Source organism: Mustelus asterias, chromosome 31 (assembly GCF_964213995.1).
Source record: "Mustelus asterias chromosome 31, sMusAst1.hap1.1, whole genome shotgun sequence".
NCBI classification, from domain to species: Eukaryota; Metazoa; Chordata; class Chondrichthyes; order Carcharhiniformes; family Triakidae; genus Mustelus; species Mustelus asterias.
Genome location: NC_135831.1, coordinates 3,617,420 through 3,636,312, shown reverse-complemented (window position 1 = coordinate 3,636,312; position 18,893 = coordinate 3,617,420). Strand labels below are relative to the sequence as shown.

General features: G+C 48.9%; 1 protein-coding gene across 1 annotated transcript in view; it reads left to right on the top strand.

Annotated features, from left to right (window-relative positions):
• The window catches only part of LOC144481689 (uncharacterized), a 97,233-nt gene that overhangs the window by 31,428 nt on the left and 46,912 nt on the right, over positions 1-18,893 (top strand). The window contains exons 9-15 of the mRNA XM_078200824.1: positions 3,095-3,203; positions 5,300-5,403; positions 9,030-9,150; positions 13,549-13,688; positions 15,675-15,786; positions 15,958-16,100; positions 17,102-17,204. Coding sequence (XP_078056950.1) covers positions 3,095-3,203; positions 5,300-5,403; positions 9,030-9,150; positions 13,549-13,688; positions 15,675-15,786; positions 15,958-16,100; positions 17,102-17,204 — 832 coding nt within the window. The remainder of the gene's footprint in view (positions 1-3,094; positions 3,204-5,299; positions 5,404-9,029; positions 9,151-13,548; positions 13,689-15,674; positions 15,787-15,957; positions 16,101-17,101; positions 17,205-18,893) is intronic.

Genomic DNA, 18,893 nt, shown 5'->3' with positions numbered 1-18,893 from the left:
TTGATGAGGGTAGGGCAGTGGATGCTGTCTACATGGACTTCAGTAAGGCCTTTGACAAGGTCCCTCATGGCAGACCGGTGCAGAAGGTGAAGTCGCACGGGATCAGAGGTGAGCTGACAAGATGGATACAAAACTGGCTCGGTCAAAGAAGACAGAGGGTAGCAGTGGAAGGGTGCGTTTCTGAATGGAAGGCTGTGACAAGTGGCGTTCCTCATGGATCAGTGCTGGGACCTTTGCTGCTGTATTATACACACACGATTTGGAGAAAAATGTAACTGGTTTGATTAGTAAGTTTGCAGCTGACATAAAGGTTAGTGGAATTGCGAATAGCGATGAGGACCGTCAGACGATACAGCAGGATATAGATTGGTTGGAGACTTGGGCGGAGAGATGGCAGATGGAGTTTAATCCAGAAAAATGTGAGGTAATGCATTTTGGAAGGTCTAATACAGATAGGAAATATACAGTAAATGGCAGAACCCTTAAGAGTATTGATAGGCAGAGGGATCTGGGTGTACAGGTACACAGGTCACTGAAAGTGGCAATGCAGGTGGAGAAGGTAGTCAAGAATGCATACGGCATGCTTGCCTTCATCGGCCGGGGCATTGAGTTCAAAACTTGGCCAGTCATGTTGCAGCTTTATAGAACCTTAGTTAGGCTATATTAGAAATATAATGTTCAATTCTGGTTGGTACACTACCAGAAGGATGTGGAGGCTTTGGAGAGGGTACAGAAGAGATTTACCAGGATGTTGCCTGGTATGGAGGGCATTAGCTATGAGGAGAGGTTGGAGAAACTTGGTTTGTTCTCACTGGAACGACGGAGGTTGAGGGGCGACCTAATAGAAGTCTACAAGATTGAGTGGCATGGACAGAGTGGATAGTCAGAAGCTTTTTCCCAGGGTGGAAGAGTCAATTACTAGGGGGCGTAAGTTTGAGGTGCGAGGGGCAAGGTTTAAAGGAGATGTACGAGGCAAGTTTTTGACACAGAGGGTGGTGGGTGCCTGGAACTCGCTGCCGGGGGAGGTAGAGGAAGCGGATATGATAGTGACTTTTGAGGGGCGTCTTGACAAATACATGAATAGGATGGGAATAGAGGGATATGGTCCCCGGAAGGGTAGGGGGCTTTAGTTCAGTCGGGCAGCATGGTCGGTGCAGGATTGGAGGATCAAAGGGTCTGTGGCTGTAATTTTCTTTGTAAACTGCCGTCTAATCCCGGTCTGGCCTACATGTGACTCCAGAGCCACAGCCAATGTGGTTGACTCTCAAGTGTCCTCGGGCAACTAGGGATGGGCAATGAATGCTGGGCCACCAGCGACGCCCGTGTCCCATGACTGAATAAAAATAAAACATTTGAGCAAAACTTAAAAAGTGACAAGATACAATTCTTAACTGCTCACCTATCCCTTTGAGTTCCAATTCAAACAATATTCCTCTTATAGACTTAAAACCCCTCTTCAAAATCACCTTTCACAGGTTTACGAGCTTGTTATTAGATTGCTTGTTCTGGAGTTGTCAGAGCACTTCTGGAGAGAGAGAGAGAGAGAAGTCTTGCTTCTTTCAGAACCAAGCAGAAACTGACTTATTTAAAACACTGCCTCTTCTGGAGGCTTAGCTCTGTCCATTAACACATGGCTTTGTTAATCAACCAAGTCAAAGCTGTATTCTGAAACCCAAGTAAACACAAATGCATTAACTGTTTGGACAAACACACCATTTGCGAAAATCAGTCTTTATCCTGCCTTCTCAAAAATGGAGTTGTGTGTTTTAACATAAGAACTAGGAGCAGGAGTAGGCCATCTGGCCCCTCGAGCCTGCTCCGCCATTCAGTAAGATCATGGCTGATCTTTTCATGGACTCGGCTCCACTTACCCGCCCGCTCACCATAACCCTTAATTCCTTTACTGTTCAAAAATCTATCTATCCTTGCCTTAAAAACATTCAATGAGGTAGCCTCAACTGGGCAGGGAATTCCACAGATTCACAACCCTTTGTGTGAAGAAGTTCCTCCTCAACTCAGTCCTAAATCTGCTCCCCCTTATTTTGAGGCCATGCCCCCTAGTTCTAGTTTCACCCGCCACTGGAAACAACTTCCCTGCTTCTATCTTATCTATTCCCTTCATAATTTTAAATGTTTCTATAAGATCTCCCCTCATTCTTCTGAATTCCAATGCGTGTAGCCCCAGTCTACTCAGTCTCTCCTTATAAGCCAACCCTCTCAACTCCGGAATCAACCTAGTGAATCTCCTCTGCACCCCCTCCAGTGCCAGTATATCCTTTCTCAAGTAAGGAGACCAAAACTATACACAGTACTCCAGGTGTGGCCTCACCAGCACCTTATACAGCTGCAACATAACCTCGCTGTTTTTGAACTCCATCCCTCTCGCAATGAAGGACAAAATTGCATTTGTAGCAATGAAGGACAAAATTCCCAGACATATTGGCACCGTGTATAATGAAGCTGATTTTTAAACATACCTCTTGGACGAAACGTGCTAAAAATATTGTGTCTAAAGGCACAGTATCGTCACACTGGTTTCACGGTCATCAGTAAATTCTTAGTTCCAGATTTTTAAAATTTAATTCAAATTCCACCATCTGCCGTGACGGGATTCGAACCCGGGGTCCCCCAGAACATTAGCTGAGTTTCTGGATTAATCGTCTAGCGATAATATCACTGGGCCATCGCCTGCCCATGTTAAATGTTAGGCTAATTCATTTGTTATAGCTAAACCGAGTTGTTAAATAAAGTTGTCTTTGATAAAAGCTTCCCAGTTTCCTGGGGGGGGAGGGGGGTGGGGTGGAACTCCACACAGACAGGTGACCCAAGCCGGGAATCAAACCCAGGTCCCTGGCGCTGTGAGGCAGCAGTGTTAACCACCATGCCACCCCTTTAGGGAAGGAAACCTGCCATCCTTCCCTGGTCTGGCCTACATGTTGACTCTTAACTGCCTCCTGAATTGGCTCACTAAGCCTCTGCGTCCAAGGGCGGTTGGCGACGGGCAACAAACTTAAATCTTGCCAGCGGCACCCACGTCACAGAAAAAGGACAAATAATTTAATTTATTTGTGTCCAAACGTTATTTTTCTTTCAGGACAAAGAAGGGCAATCGCTTTGTGACATTTCCGCCAGCTTTGTGTTGGAACCGGAGTCTCTGTCGGTGAAGATCAGCCGAAGTTCAACAGGAAGTGGCAGAAACTCGGGTAAGAAATTGTCCCTCGAGCTCGCGTAAACTGCAATGGCAGATGTGTGAAATTTTCTCTCCGTCTTCTCGGGTTTCACTGATTATCGCTCCCGAGTTTCTCCGTTCAGGCACCATAACCAAAACTGACCCAAACAGTTCGTACTTCCGACGTCAAGCCTAAGAGCGTGACGTTTATTGCAAGAGGATTTGATGGACTGCTCCCCACTTGCCCGGATGGGTGCGGCTCCCAACAACACTCCAGAAGCTCGACACCATCCGGGACAAAGCAGCCCCGCTTGATTGGCACCCCATCCACAAACACTCACTCCCTCCACCACCGACGCAGCCGCGTGGACCATCTACACAATGCGCCGCAGCAAGTCATCCTTTGACAGCACCTTCCAAACCCACAACCGCTGCCATCTAGAAGGACAAGGGCAGCTAAATTGCCCCTTAGTGTCCAAAGATGTGCAGGTTAGCGGGATTGGCCATGCTAAATTGCCCCATAGTGTCCAAAGATGTGTGGGTTAGGTGGATTGGCCATATTAAATTGCCCCTTAGTGCCCAAAGATGTGTAGGTTAGGTGGATTGGCCATACTAAATTGCCCCTTAGTGCCCAAAGATGTGTAGGTTATGTGGATTGGCCATGCTAAATTGCCCCTTAGTGCCCAAAGATGTGTAGGTTAGGTGGATTGGCCATGCTAAATTGCCCCTTAGTGCCCAAAGATGTGTAGGTTATGTGGATTGGTCATGCTAAATTGCCCCTTAGTGCCCAAAGATGTCTAGGTTAGGTGGATTGGCCATGCTAAATTGCCCCTTGGTGTCCAAAGATGTGCAGGTTAGGTGGATTGGCCATGTTAAATTGCCCCTTAGTGTCCAAAGATGTGCAGGTTAGGTGGTTTGGCCATGCTAAATTGCCCCTTAGTGTCCAAAGATGTGTAGGTTAGGTGGATTGGCCATGCTAAGTTGCCCCTTAGTGTCCAAAGATGTGCAGGTATGGTGGATTGGCCATGCTTAATGGGTTACAGGGATAGACAGAGGACATGGGTCATCAGAGAGTCGCTGCAGACACGATGAGCCAACTGGCCTGTTCTGCATTGTCGGGATTTTATGATTCTACCTAGAAGGACAAGGGGAGCAGACACATGGGGAACATCACCACCTGAAAGCTCCCCTCCGAGCCACTCACCATCCCGACTTGGAAATATGTCGGCTGTTCCTTCGCAGTCGCTGGGTCAAAATCCTGGAATTCCCTCCCTAACGGCATTGTGGGTCAACCCACAGAACATGGACTGCAGCGATTCAAGATGGCGGCTCACCACCACCTTCTCAAGGGCAACTTGGCATGGGCAATAAATGCTGGCCTAGCCAGCGACGCCCATGTCCCATGAACGAATTTTTTTTTAAATCGAGTACAGGAGCAAGGATGTCCTAACTGCCACTGCGCTGAACATTGGTGAGACCACAACTGAAGAGTTTTATGCAGTTTTGGTCTCCTTACCGGAGAAAGGATATACTTTCCATTGAGGGGAGGGCAGCGAATGTTCACCAGGCTGATTCCTGGGATGGTAGGATTGTTGTACAAGGAGCGATTGGGTCAACTAAGAAGGGATCTCATTTAAGTGTGTGAAATTCTGGGTGCAGACTCAATGGACTGTGTGATCCCCTTATTATAATCCTTTGGTACATGATCGTCCCGGCTTTCTTGATGTAATCTGTGCTCTTTCAACACAGTTATTGTTAGAATGGTAACTGGTGATATTGTTGGATCTGTTGTAATGGGTAAAAAGCTGAAAGGGTCAGCTGAGCAAGTAACCAATGACAGAACGATGTGATGACCAACTGACTCAGTATAAATAAGAACCCGTTGGGAATTGTGGGCACCTTGGAATGGCCCAGGGCGAGGCCTCAAGTTTGGACTAATGAAGTTCTTTTCTTTAATCAAACCTTTTCCTTGATTTATAAGCTGGAGTAAGTTTTTTGTTCTATTTTTACTGTCTCCACTGGAAGAGTTCCTTCTGGATCAACAGTTATTAATACTTCGATGTACTTGAGTGGCGATTGCTTAACTGGTGTGCTGCTTTGCTTACCTTACTTCTGTTTAACATCTTGAAGGGAAGCTAAGGAGAAAGTCTGTCGGCAATCCAGAAAGCGCAAGTGTAGAAAACTCACCAGTGCAGCAAACTAAATCACCAAGCACGGAATCGGAAAGCACAAAGGTAATTCTTCCAAAGTCACTTTCGTCCTCGTGTTGGCTGATGCTTTGATGTTTAAGGTGTGTGTACGCGCGCCTGTGTGTACGCGCGCCTGTGTGTACGCGCGCGTGCTTGCCTACGCACGCAACAGGGCCAGACACAGTCTCTTGACCTCGAAGGCATGCGTGCATTGAGAACTGATGGTATACAGAAAGAGTTTGCTGTGGATGCAGCAGATGATAAATGGCTATGACAAGAGCGCCTCACAGAGCCAGGGACCCCGGTTCGATTCCCGGTTTGGGGTCACTGTCTGTGCGGAGTCTGCACGTTCTCCCCCCCCCCCCGTGTCTGCGTGGGTTTCCTCCGGGTGCTCCGGTTTCCTCCCACACTCCAAAAGACGTGCTGGTTAGGGTCCATTGGCCGTGCTAAACTCTCCCTCAGTGTTACCCGAACAGGCGCCGGAGTGTGGGGCGACTTGGGGATTTTCACAGTAACTTCATTGCAGTGTTAATGTAAGCCTTACTTGTGACACTAATAAATGAATAAATAAACTTAAATATGATGCAACTGTTATTGGCAGAGGGTGGTTTGGTAAGCAGAGGACACAGATTTAATGGGACAATATCCATAGGCAGGGTGTTGCGATCTGGAATGCCCTGTCTGAAAGGGCAGTGGAAGCCACAAGGACTACAGTGGCTGTAGTGGTAGAATAAGGATGGATGCAACGGGCCTGAACTTCCTCCGAGTGGAAACCAGAGTTGAATTCGTAGGATCCTACAGTGCAGAAGGAGGCCATTCATCCCATCGAGTCTGCACCGACCACAATCCCACCCAGGCCCTTTCCCCATAATCCCATGCATTTACCCTAGCTAGCACCCCTGACACTAAGGGGCAATTTAGCATTGCCAATCCACCTAACACGCACATTTTTGAATTGCTACTCCACTCGTAGTGGCGGCACAGTGGGTTAGCACTGCAGCCTCACAGCACCAGGGACCCGGGTTCGATTCCCGGCTTGGGAATGTCTGTGCGGAATTTGCACTTTCTCCCCCGTGTCTGTGTGGGTTTCCTCCGGGTGCTCCGGTTTCCTCCCACAGTCAGAAAAATGTGTTGGTTAGGGTGCATTGGCCGTGCTAAATTCTTCCTCGGTGTAACCCGAACAGACGACTGAGGGATTTTCACAGTAACTTCATTGCAGTGTTAATGTAAGCCGACTTGTGACACTAATCAATGAATAAATAAATAGATAACATAAATAGTTTTTTCTTTTACCCCATTTTCGTTCATACCCCAAAAAGCCTTCGGATTCAGGCCGGGTGTAGATATGCAGAGGGACCTGGGTGTGCAAGACCACAGATCCTTGAAGGTGACGGCATAGGTGGAGAAGGTGGTGAAGAAGGCGTATGGCATGCTTGCCTTTATAGGACGGGGCATAGAGTATAAAAGTTGGGGTCTGATGTTGCAGATGTATAGAACGTTGGTTCGGCCGCATTTGGAATACTGCGCCCAGTTCTGGTCGCCACACTACCAGAAGGACGTGGAGGCTTTAGAGAGAGTACAGAGGAGGTTTACCAGGATGTTGCCTGGTATGGAGGGGCTTAGTTATAAGGAGAGATTAGGTAAACTGGGGTTGTTCTCCCTGGAAAGACGGAGGATGAGGGGAGACTTAATAGAGGTGTATAAAATTATGAAAGGCATAGATAGGGTGAACGGTGGGAAGCTTTTCCCCAGGTCGGTGGTGACATTCCCGAGGAGTCATAGGTTCAAGGTGAAGAGGGGGAGGTTTAACACAGATATCAGAAGGGCATATTTTACACAGAGGGTGGTGGGGGCCTGGAATGCGCTGCCGGGCAAGGTGGTGGAGGCGGACACACTGGGAACGTTTAAGACTTATCTAGATAGCCACATGAACGGAGTGGGAATGGAGGGATACAAAAGAATGGTCTAGTTTGGACCAGGGAGCGGCACGGGCTTGGAGGACCGAAGGGCCTGTTCCTGTGCTGTATGGTTCTTTGGGTGAGACCTGGGCCTACTGTCGAGTGCAGCTCTGTAGAATGCAAAGGGGCCACGCTCCCTTTCACACAACGTTAGTTCCTGTAAACCTGGTTAGTTAAAGGGCCAGCCAGAGGGACCTGGGTGTACAAGTCCACAGATCCTTAAAGGTGGCAGCACAGGTGGAGAGGGTGGTGAAGAAGGCATATGTCATGCTTGCCTTTATTGGACGGGGCATAGAATATAAAAGTTGGCATATGATGTTGCGGCTGTATAGAACGTTGGTTAGGCCACATTTGGAATACTGCACCCAGTTCTGGTCGCCGCACTACCAGAAGGACGTGGAAGCTTTGGAGAGAGTGCAGAGAAGGTTTCCCAGGATGTTGCCTGGTATGGAGGGTCTTAGCTATGACAAGAGATTGGGTAAACTGGGGTTGTTCTCCCTGGAAAGACGGAGGATGAGGGGCGACCTAATAGAGGTGTATAAAATTATGAAGGGCATAGATAGGGTGAACAGTGGGAAGCTTTTTCCCAGGTCAGAGGTGACAAACACAAGGGGTCACGGGTTCAAGGTGAGGGGGGCAAGGTTCAACACAGATGTCAGGGGGACGTATTTTACACAGAGGGCGGTGGGGGCCTGGAATGCACTGCCAAGCAAGGTGATTGAGGCGGACACGCTGGGATCGTTTAAGACTTATCTAGATAGCCACATGAACAGAATGGGAATAGAGGGATACAAACGAATGGTCTAGTTGGGCACATGAGCGGCGCAGGCTTGGAGGGCCGGAGGGCCTGTTCCTGTGCTGTATTGTTCTTTGTTTAAAGGTGAGGGAGCGGTGAAGTAAGTGGGTAAGATTCCCACCTTTTGGGCACCGCCTCTGGCCTGCTGCTAGATTAATTCCATTCACTGCCTGCTCTGTACAATATTCCCCCTCGTCTATTCGTCCAATTCCCTTGTGGAAGTTGGCTCCGAATCTTCTATTTTCTTATTGATTCATGTGATGTATGGGGGGGAACCGAAAGTCTTTGGCTCGTTCATGTGTGGTTTACAGCGAGCAATGATCTCTCTGATCAGGGTGGCCATTGTCCCGCAGGATACATTTGGTATGCCCTATTTTCAGCATCAAGCTTGCACTCTGATCAAATGGCTCAGGTCCTATTTACCAGGTTGCTGATAGGAGCAACCTTGTATCCCATGGAACCGTAGGAATCCCAACACGTATATTGACCAATGAAGATAGACCTGCAGTCGACAGTACTGGAGATGCCATTGGCAAATTTCTCTCTCCTCGTGCAGTAGAAATTGATATTCCTGTGAATCTGTCCTGATGAGTACAAGATGAGAAGCTTCGACAGTCAGTGTCTTTTTTCAGCAATATTAATTTGATGTTTCTTGATTGGTTCATTGTCACCAGAGCCTTGGGGGCTGTTGGCATCATCTTGCTTCTTGGCTTTCTTCAAGTCCCTCTTCCCACCCATCCGATTTTCCTCCTCCTTCTTCTGTTTTTACTTTCAATTTCTCCTTCTGTTGTTGGCAGCAGAAAGCTATCAGGTCTTCATTTCCGATGTCCGTACTTGACTATCTTCCCCTCTCTCTCACGGTACTTTGATTCCTGAATTTCTGCTCTTGATTGAACCCACTCATTTGTCTTCCTCAGGAACTGCTGAAGTCTACTCCAAGGAAATCGAGGCGTATTGTCAAGCAATTGAAGCTGGATTCTCCCCGGTCGCCAATCAGCATTGAGGATGTTTGTCCTCAACTCAACGCCAGTCAACCAGGTAAAAGACCCTCACAGCACCAGGGACCCAGGTTTGATACCAGTCTCGGGTGACGGTCTGTGTGGAGTCTGCATGTTCTCCCCGTGTCTGCATGGGTTTCCTCCGGATGCTCCGGTTTCCTCCCACACTGCAAAGATGTGCAGGTTAGGTGAATTGGCCATGCCAAATTGCTCCTTAGTGTCCAAAGATGTGTAGGTTAGGGGGATTGGCCGTGCTAAATTGTCCCTTAGTGCCCAAATATGTGTAGGTTAGGGGGACTGGCTGTGCTAAATTGTCCCTTAGTGCCCAAAGATGTGTAGGTTAGGGGGACTGGCCATGCTAAATTGTCCCTTAGTGCCCAAAGATGTGTAGGTTAGGGGGACTGGCCATGCTAAATTGTCCCTTAGTGCCCAAATATGTGTAGGTTAGGGGGACTGGCTGTGCTAAATTGTCCCTTAGTGCCCAAAGATGTGTAGGTTAGGGGGACTGGCCATGCTAAATTGTCCCTTAGTGCCCAAAGATGTGTAGGTTAGGGGAACTGGCCATGCTAAATTGCCCCTTAGTGCCCAAAGATGTGTAGGTTAGGTGGATTAGCCATGCTAAATTGCCCCTTAGTGCCCAAAGATGTGTAGGTTAGGTGGATTGGCCATGCTAAATTGCCCGCTATTGTCCAAAGATGTTATATTCGGGGGATTGGCCATGATAAATTGCCCGCTATTGTCCAAAGATGTTAGATTCGGGGGATTGGCCATGATAAATTGCCCGCTATTGTCCAAAGATGTTAGATTCGGGGGATTGGCCATGATAAATTGCCACTTAGTGTCCAAGATGTGTAGGGTAGGGGAAGTAGTGGAATAAATATGTGAGGTTACGGAGATACGGCCTGAGTAAGATGCCCTGTTGGAGAGTCGGCGCAGACTGGATGGGCTGAATGGACTGTAGGGATTCTGTGATTCTATTTGTCTTCACTATATTACTTTTCGTGTACCCGAAGCTTTCACAATCCTCCCGAGTTGGCATTCATTTTCTCGCTTCCCCTTTCTTCGTCAGTCTCTCGGTCCTCCTTTGCTGAATTTTGCCCCGAATCGCCCCGGCTTACCACTCTTGGTGGCGTTCCAGATCAACCACTTTCTTTCGTGTAACTTAGTAGCCTTTAATTAACTTCTCCCTTCTTGAACCGTGGTTGATTTCGCTGTCTGTTGGGGTTGTTGTGGCTGAGACGATTGGGGTAGGTCTTAAAAAGCTTCTTAAAAGGAGAGCGACTGAGAGCAGGGGATTGAGGTTGCGTTTGTTTATATAGCTTCAATTTAAGCACCTTCCAAGCATTCCAGTCTGAGACGAACGAGGACAACGATTCAACAATTCCTTCATTTAACACTTCTAGTACCAACTCCAACTTAAAACAGTTGCAACTCATTAACTCTTTACTGAAGTTTAACTCTAACTGAACATCAACTTTAACTATTTAACTGGAAATAGACTCTACCGAGTTAGGAACACCTTTGGCCAAGCAATATCTTCTTCTCTCTCAAGTCTCCTTCAGGGTACAAGGTCCTGTTGCGATGGTTGTTCTCTTGGGAGTTATCGCTGCCAAGCAAAGAACCTCGCACGTCTTTTATCCGCAATTCTCCACTTGCTTCCGGAACATCCTCTGTCATCCAGCCAATTTGTGGAGCCGGAAATCGATCACACGACTCGAACATCCAGTGAAGCTACTTTTGAACGAAGCCATGATGCTTAACGCTTTTTACGTGTCCCAAACATAGCAGCCGTAAAATCGAAGCCACAATGTCTCAGTTATTGTAGACCACTTCCCTGATCCAACCAACACAGGAAGCTTCAGATCACAGCTCCCAGACCAGAGCCTCTTTATGCATCTGGTTTTAGTCCATAAATCATAGAAACCCTACAGTACAGAAAGAGGCCATTCGGCCCGTCGAGTCTGCACCGACCACAATCCCACCCAGGCCCTACCCCCATATCCCTACATATTTTTTTACCCGCTAATCCCTCGAATCTACGCATCCCAGGACACTAAGGGGCAATTTTTAGCAAGGCCAATCAACCTAACTCGCACACCTTTGGACTGCGGGAGGAAACCGGAGCACCCGGAGGAAACCCACGCAGACACGAGGAGAATGTGCAAACTCCACACAGACAGTGACCCAAGCCTGGAATCGAACCCAGGTCCCTGGAGCTGTGAAGCAGCAGTGCTAACCACTGTGCTACCATGCCATAAGTTGACCAAAATTCCCATGCTTAGCTCTCAGTCAGAACAGCCATTTTAAATGGCCATAATATTGCCCTTATTGTTGTAGCCGTTCTTTCTCCATCCGCACACTTAAGGTGTGTGTTAAACCGAGGTTTAGCGAATTCCAGGCCTTGAGGCCGAGGTAGATGAAGGCACGCCACCATGAAGCTATTATGGATGTGCCAGAATTATAGGCTGCTGAGATCTCCGAGGGTTTTGGAGGCGGTTACAGCGGCGGGCAGTCATTTGGGCAGAGAAAAGGGATGAGATTTTTATACGGGAGGTGTTGCTTGACTGGGACTCTCTGCAGGTCAGTAAGCACAGTGCATGGTGAATGGACGGGGCTTCATGCGAGATAGGAAACAACAGCAAGAGTCAGAATACCCAGTGGTTGAAGCAGTGTTTGGACATGACAGGTTCTTAAGCTAACTACAACACAACGGTTTCTGGGATGTTTTATAAGTGCTCTCCACCTAAGGGGTGGCACGGTAGCACAGTGGTTAGCAACGTTGCCTCACAGCGCCAAGGACCCGGCTTCAATTCCGTCTGCGTGGGTTTCCTCCGGGTGCTTCTGCTTCCCTCCACAGTCCAAAGATGTTCAGGTTAGGTGGATTGGCCGTGCTAAATTGCCCTTTGGTGTCCAAAGATGTGCAGGTTAGGTGGATTAGCCGTGCTAAATTGCCCTTTGGTGTCCAAAGATGTGCAGGTTAGGTGGATTAGCCGTGCTAAATTGCCCCTTAGTGGCCAAAGATGTGCAGGTTAGGTGGATTGGCCATGCTAAATTGCCCTTTGGTGTCCAAAGATGTGCAGGTTAGGTGGATTAGCCGTGCTAAATTGCCCCTTAGTGGCCAAAGATGTGCAGGTTAGGTGGATTGGCCATGCTAAATTGCTCCTTAGTGTCCAAAGATGTGCAGGTTAGGTGGATTGGCCATGCTAAATTGCCCCTTAGTGTCCAAAGATGTGCAGGTTAGGTGGATTGGTCATGCTAAATTGCCCTTTGGTGTCCAAAGATGTGCGGGTTAGGTGGATTGGCCATGATAAATTGCCCCTTAGTGTCCAAAGATGTGCAGGTTAGGTGGATTGGCCATGTTAAATTGCCCTTTGGTGTCCAAAGATGTGCGGGTTAGGTGGATTGGCCATGCTAAATTGCCCTTTGGTGTCCAAAGATGTGCGGGTTAGGTGGATTGGCCATGCTAAATTGCCCTTTGGTGTCCAAAGATGTGCAGGTTAGGTGGATTGGTCATGCTAAATTGCCCTTTGGTGTCCAAAGATGTGCAGGTTAGGTGGATTGGTCATGCTAAATTGCCCTTTGGTGTCCAAAGATGTGCAGGTTAGGTGGATTGGTCATGCTAAATTGCCCTTTGGTGTCCAAAGATGTGCAGGTTAGGTGGATTGGTCATGCTAAATTGCCCTTTGGTGTCCAAAGATGTGCAGGTTAGGTGGATTGGCCATGATAAATATGCAGGCTTAAAGGGTTACGGCATAGCTCTGTCAGAGAGTCAGTGCAGACTTGACTGCTTCCTTCTGTGGTGGCACAATGGTTAGCACTGCTGCCTCACAGCGCCAGGGACCCAGGTTCGATTCCCGGGCTCGGGTCACTGTCTGTGCGGAGTCTGCACGTTGTGTCTGCGTGGGGTTCCTGCCACACTCCAAAGATAAAGTTTTTAAAGTTTATTTATTAGTCACAAGCAAGGCTGACATTAACATTACAATGAAGTTCCCCTAGTCGTCACACTCCGGCGCCTGTCCAGGCCAATGCACCCTAACCAGCACGTCTTTCAGACTGTGGGAGGAAACCAGAGCACCCGGAGGAAACCCACGCAGACACGGGGGGAAGAACGTACAGACTCCGCACAGACAGTGACCCAAGCCGGGAATCGAACCCGGGTCCCTGGCGCTGTGAGGCAGCGGTGCTAACCCACTGTGCCACCGTGCCGTGCAAGTTAGGTGGATTGGCTGTGCTAAATCGTCCCTTTGTCCCCTGGCATTAGCAGGGTAAATATGTGGGTATATGGGGAGAGGGCCTGGGTGGGATTGTTGTCGGTGCAAGCTTGATGGATCAAATGTCCTTTATTCTGCGCTGTAGGGGTTCTGTGATGAGTTCAATTGCATCCTTTGGTTCTGGTATAATTTTATCTTTGTGACGGAGACCTCGTGTTGTGTTTTAGAGGAGAGCGTGGATACAAATGGCGGGTCATACATAACGGAGCAGAATGAAGCGCAGACGCCAGACCTCGACACAAGAGTTGAAGAAGAGCTTGAAGTCGGGAAGCTTGATCAAGATGATGTGGAAATGGAAAAGGAAGAGGTAATAGTCTGCGGCTATTTGCTCTGAAGATTGGTAACCCCTCATCTCTAAGTGTTTCTAAATTTATCCTTGTGTGCCTTCATCTAGAGGCAACGGAGTGGACGACTGCTCCAGGTCTCTTGGACCCAAACCTGCCATCCTTGCCCAGTCTGTCCCATGTGTTGACTCTTAAATACTCTGTGTAATGGCTCAGTGCGCCCCTTGGTTCAAGGGCAATTGGGGATGTACAACCACTTTTGACCTTGCCGGCGACACCCACATAACACAAAACGAATTTTAAGAAAAGGTGATTTATTTCCAGACGAGTACTGGGCATTTTAGAATCCCCACAGTGCAGAAGGAGGCCATTCGGCCCATCGAGTTTGCACTGACTCACCAACAGAGCATCTTTCCCAGGCCTACCCTATCCCCATAACTCCATGCATTTATACCGCTAATCCCCCTGATCTGCACATCTTTGGACACTAAGGGACAATTTCGCATGGCCGATCCACCTAACCTACACATCTTTGGACACTAAGGGGCAATTTAGCATGGCCGATCCACCTAACCTACACATCTTTGGACACTAAGGGGCAATTTAGCATGGCCGATCCACCGAACCTACACATCTTTGGACACTAAGGGGCAATTTAGCACGGCCATTCCACCTAACCTGCACATCTTGGAACACTAAGGGGCAATTTAGCACGGCCAATCCACCTAACCTGCACATCTTTGGACACTAAGGGGCAATGTAGCATGGCCGATCCACCTAACCTACACATCTTTGGACACTAAGGGGCAATTTAGCATGGCCGATCCACCTAACCTACACATCTTTGGACACTAAGGGGCAATTTAGCATGGCCGATCCACCTAACCTACACATCTTTGGACACTAAGGGGCAATTTAGCATGGCCGATCCACCTAACCTACACATCTTTGGACACTAAGGGGCAATTTAGCATGGCCAATCCACCTAATCTGCGCATGTTGGAACACTAAGGGGCAATTTAGCACGGCCAATCCACCTAACCTGCACATCTTGGAACACTAAGGGGCAATTTAGCACGGCCAATCCACCTAACCTGCACATCTTTGGACACTAAGGGGCAATGTAGCATGGCCGATCCACCTAACCTACACATCTTTGGACACTAAGGGGCAATTTAGCATGGCCAATCCACCTAACCTGCGCATGTTGGAACACTAAGGGGCAATTTAGCATGGCCGATCCACCTAACCTACACATCTTTGGACACTAAGGGGCAATTTAGCATGGCCGATCCACCTAACCTACACATCTTTGGACACTAAGGGGCAATTTAGCATGGCCGATCCACCTAACCTACACATCTTTGGACACTAAGGGGCAATTTAGCATGGCCAATCCACCTAATCTGCGCATGTTGGAACACTAAGGGGCAATTTAGCACGGCCAATCCACCTAACCTGCACATCTTGGAACACTAAGGGGCAATTTAGCACGGCCAATCCACCTAACCTGCACATCTTTGGACACTAAGGGGCAATGTAGCATGGCCAATCCACCTAACCTACACATCTTTGGACACTAAGGGGCAATTTAGCATGGCCAATCCACCTAACCTGCGCATGTTGGAACACTAAGGGGCAATTTAGCATGGCCGATCCACCTAACCTAAACATCTTTGGACACTAAGGGACAATTTAGCACGGCCAATCCACCTAACCTGCACATCTTGGAACACTAAGGGGCAATTTAGCACGGCCAATCCACCTAACCTACACATCTTTGGACCCTAAGGGGCAATTTAGCACAGCCAATCCACCTAACCTGTGCATCTTCAGACTGTGGGAAGAAACCGGAGCACTCGGAGGAAACCCACGCAGACGGGGGAGAACGTGCAAGCTCCACACATCAGTGACCCGAGGCTGTCATGGAACCCAGGTCCCTGGCGCTGTCAGGCGGCAGTGCTAATCGCTATGGATTTATCTGAGTTCGCACTTTATTTATCCTTTAGGGTAAAGAGGAGCAGTCGCTTTGCGACATTTCCGCCAGCTTCAAGCTCGAGCCCAAGTCTTTGTCAGGAGAGGATTCGGATCAAAGTTCAACACAAAACGGCAGAGACTCAGGTAAGAATTCTCTGGACCCGGAAAGAGAGACGTCGTCCCTACGTCCACCGTATCTAATCTCTTCCTGGTGTTAGAAAGACCCGAGCGACGATTTGTCTGTGGGTACAACCGGGGCAACGTTCCTGCCCAGAGGAAGGGTTCTTACGCAGATATTTCCCTCCCTTTCTGTAGCACAAACAGAGGATGCTTTGGACACGGAGGCCAGCCCTCGGGCCAACTTTGAGGATAAGCAAGTGCAGACGGTGGTTTGGACGATCGTGGCATCGGATGTGGAAGATTTAAAGAATGAAGAGCCAGAAGGGGAAGACCAACTGGTAATGTTAACCTCTATCATCAAACCCTTTATGGAAAGAGATCACCACTTGACCTAAAGAAAAGGGCAGTGAGTGAGGACCAAGCAAAATGCCACATTTCAATCCCGGGATGATCAAGACTGGCGCTGTGGCGGGCACTATTGCCTCACAGCGCCACGGGCCCGGGTTCGATTCCAGCCTCGGGTCACTGCCTGTGTAGAGTTTGCACATTCCCCCCGTGTCTGCATGGGTTTCCTCCGGGTGCTCTGGTTTCCTCCCACAGTCCAAAGATGTGCAGGCTAGGTGGATTGGCCATGCTCAATTGTCCCTTGGTGTCCAAAGATGTGTGGGTTAGGTGGATTGGCCATGCTAAGTTGCCCCTTTGTGTCCAAAGATGTGTGGGTTTGTTGGATTGGCCATGCTAAATTGCCCCTTTGTGTCCAAAGGTGTGCAGGTTAGGTGGATTGGCCATGCTAAATTGCCCCTTAGTGTCTAAAGATGTGCAGGTTAGGTGGATTGGCCATGTTAAATTGCCCCTTAGTGTCCAAAGATATGTAGGTTAGGTGGATTGGCCATGGTAAATTGCCCCTTAGTGTCCAAAGATATGTAGGTTAGGTGGATTGGCCATGCTAAATTGCCCCTTGGTGTCCAAAGATGTGCAGGTTAGGTGGATTGGCCATGCTAAATTGCCCCTTGGTGTCCAAAGATGTGCAGGTTAGGTGGATTGGCCATGCTAAATTGACTCCTAGTGTCCCAAGATGTGCAGGTTTAGGGGGATTAGCAGGGCAAATACGTGGGTTTATGGGAATAGGTTCTTGGGTAAGGTGCTCTGTTGGAGAGTTGGTGCAGACTCGATTGGCCGAATGGCCGCCTCCTGCGCTGTCGGGGTTCACAGGATCGGGGGAAATCCATTGGCTCCCTCCGCCATCGTTAAGATCAGTCACCTGGGGGTCGCACCTGGGTCGGCGCTGCCGTTTAAAATAGTTCCTGAGTGAAGTTGCGATGTCTGTGTTCCTCTCCAGGTTGCGGAAGACCTCTCGCCAAAGAAACCTCAGGGAAGTGCTCGTGGAGAAAGCCCGCCGTTTAGACAAGCCCGTGGAACTCTCGGGGACGGGACAGGATTGGGTAAAGGAAGCTGTGATGTTTTACGTCGGAACTTTGCAAACAGGGCCAGAGTTAACTCCTGTAGAAACTTACTCAACTCGTACTTGTTCCCGAAGCGAGTGCATGATTTACACTCGGCTGCATTTCCTCCGCCTCCAGCCACGTTTCCACATCGTGGCCCCTTCGTCCTGCTATTTCTTTTCCCCTGTTCCAGCTTTCCCTTCAATGCCATTTATCTCAACCGCTCCTTATGGTCGCGGGCCCCACGTTCTCTCTGGGTAAAGGAGTCCCTTCAGGAATTCCTTTTTGGGTCCATGATGTGGGGGAGACGGGATCAGGATATTAAAAATGAACGGCCTTCTCCTGCTTCTATTTTCTACGATTCCATTAGTTACAGTCCGATATTTGTCTCTCTCTCTCTCTTCCCCCACCGCCGTTTCGAATGTCCCCGTCGGTGGAAAGGATTTCTCGAACTTTTTAAAATGGCTGCCATTTCTGTCAGCCAACAGCCAGTGCTAACATACTCGTCTCTGAATCTGAAGAGCTTGGGCTACAGAGTCCTGAGCGCAAAGTCTATCGTAGCGCAGGTCCCCTCCGCCCCGCCCCCACCCCCCGCCAAGAATCCATTCAGCCCATCGAGTCTGCACCGACCGCAGTCCCACCCAGGCCCTATCCCCGTAACCCCACGTATTAACCCGCTAATGTCCCTGAAACAAGGGGGCAATTTAGCACGGTTTCTTCCCACAGTCCAAACATGCTCTTTAGTGTCCAAAGATGTGTAGGTTAGGTGGATTGGCCATGCTAAATTGCCCCTTAGTGTCCAAAGATGTGTAGGTTAGGGGGATTGGCCATGCTAAATTGCCCCTTCGTGTCCAAAGATGTGCAGGTTAGGTGGATTGGCCATGTTAAATTGCCCCTTAGTGTCCAAAGATGTGCAGGTTAGGTGGATTGGCCATGTTAAATTGCCCCTTAGTGTCCAAAGATGTGCAGGTTAGATGGATTGGCCATGCTAAATTGCCACTTAGTGTCCAAAGATGTGCAGGTTAGGTGGATTGGCCATGTTAAATTGCTCCTTAGTGTCCAAAGATATGTAGGTTAGGTGGATTGGCCATGCTAAATTGCCCCTTAGTGTCCAAAGATGTGCAGGTTAGGTGGATTGGCCGTGCTGAATTGCCCTTAGTGTCCAAAGATGTGCAGGTTAGGTGGATTGGCCATGCTAAATTGCCCCTTAGTGTCCAGAGATGTGCAGGTTAGATGTATTGACCATGATCAATGTGCTGCTATGGGAATTGGGCAAGGATGTGGGCCGAGGTCAAGGTGCAGCCTTGATGGGCCGAATGGCTACCTTCTGCGCTGTAGGGATTCTGTGGATTTTTGTGAGGCTGCGAGGATTGAAATACTTCTCGGTGCCCTGGCAGGGAGGGCGTGACCCTCTGCCGGTCTGCACCTTCTAACGCAGGGAGATCGGTGAGCAAAAGTGGAGGACATCGCACCTGACGTCAAATCTTTAGACCGGGGGGAAAATATCATCGGAACGCTGAGCGCCGTACACTGGGCCTCGAGAATTGGAAGCAAAAAGTTTGTCTGCAACCGCGAGCTCGAACTTGTGCTTAATTTTTTTTTTAACTTAAATCCTCTTTGTTTGGGTAAATCGTTACCCTCCGAGAGGCTTGATGAGAAGTGACAGGTGCCAGTGTTGCATGTAACGCG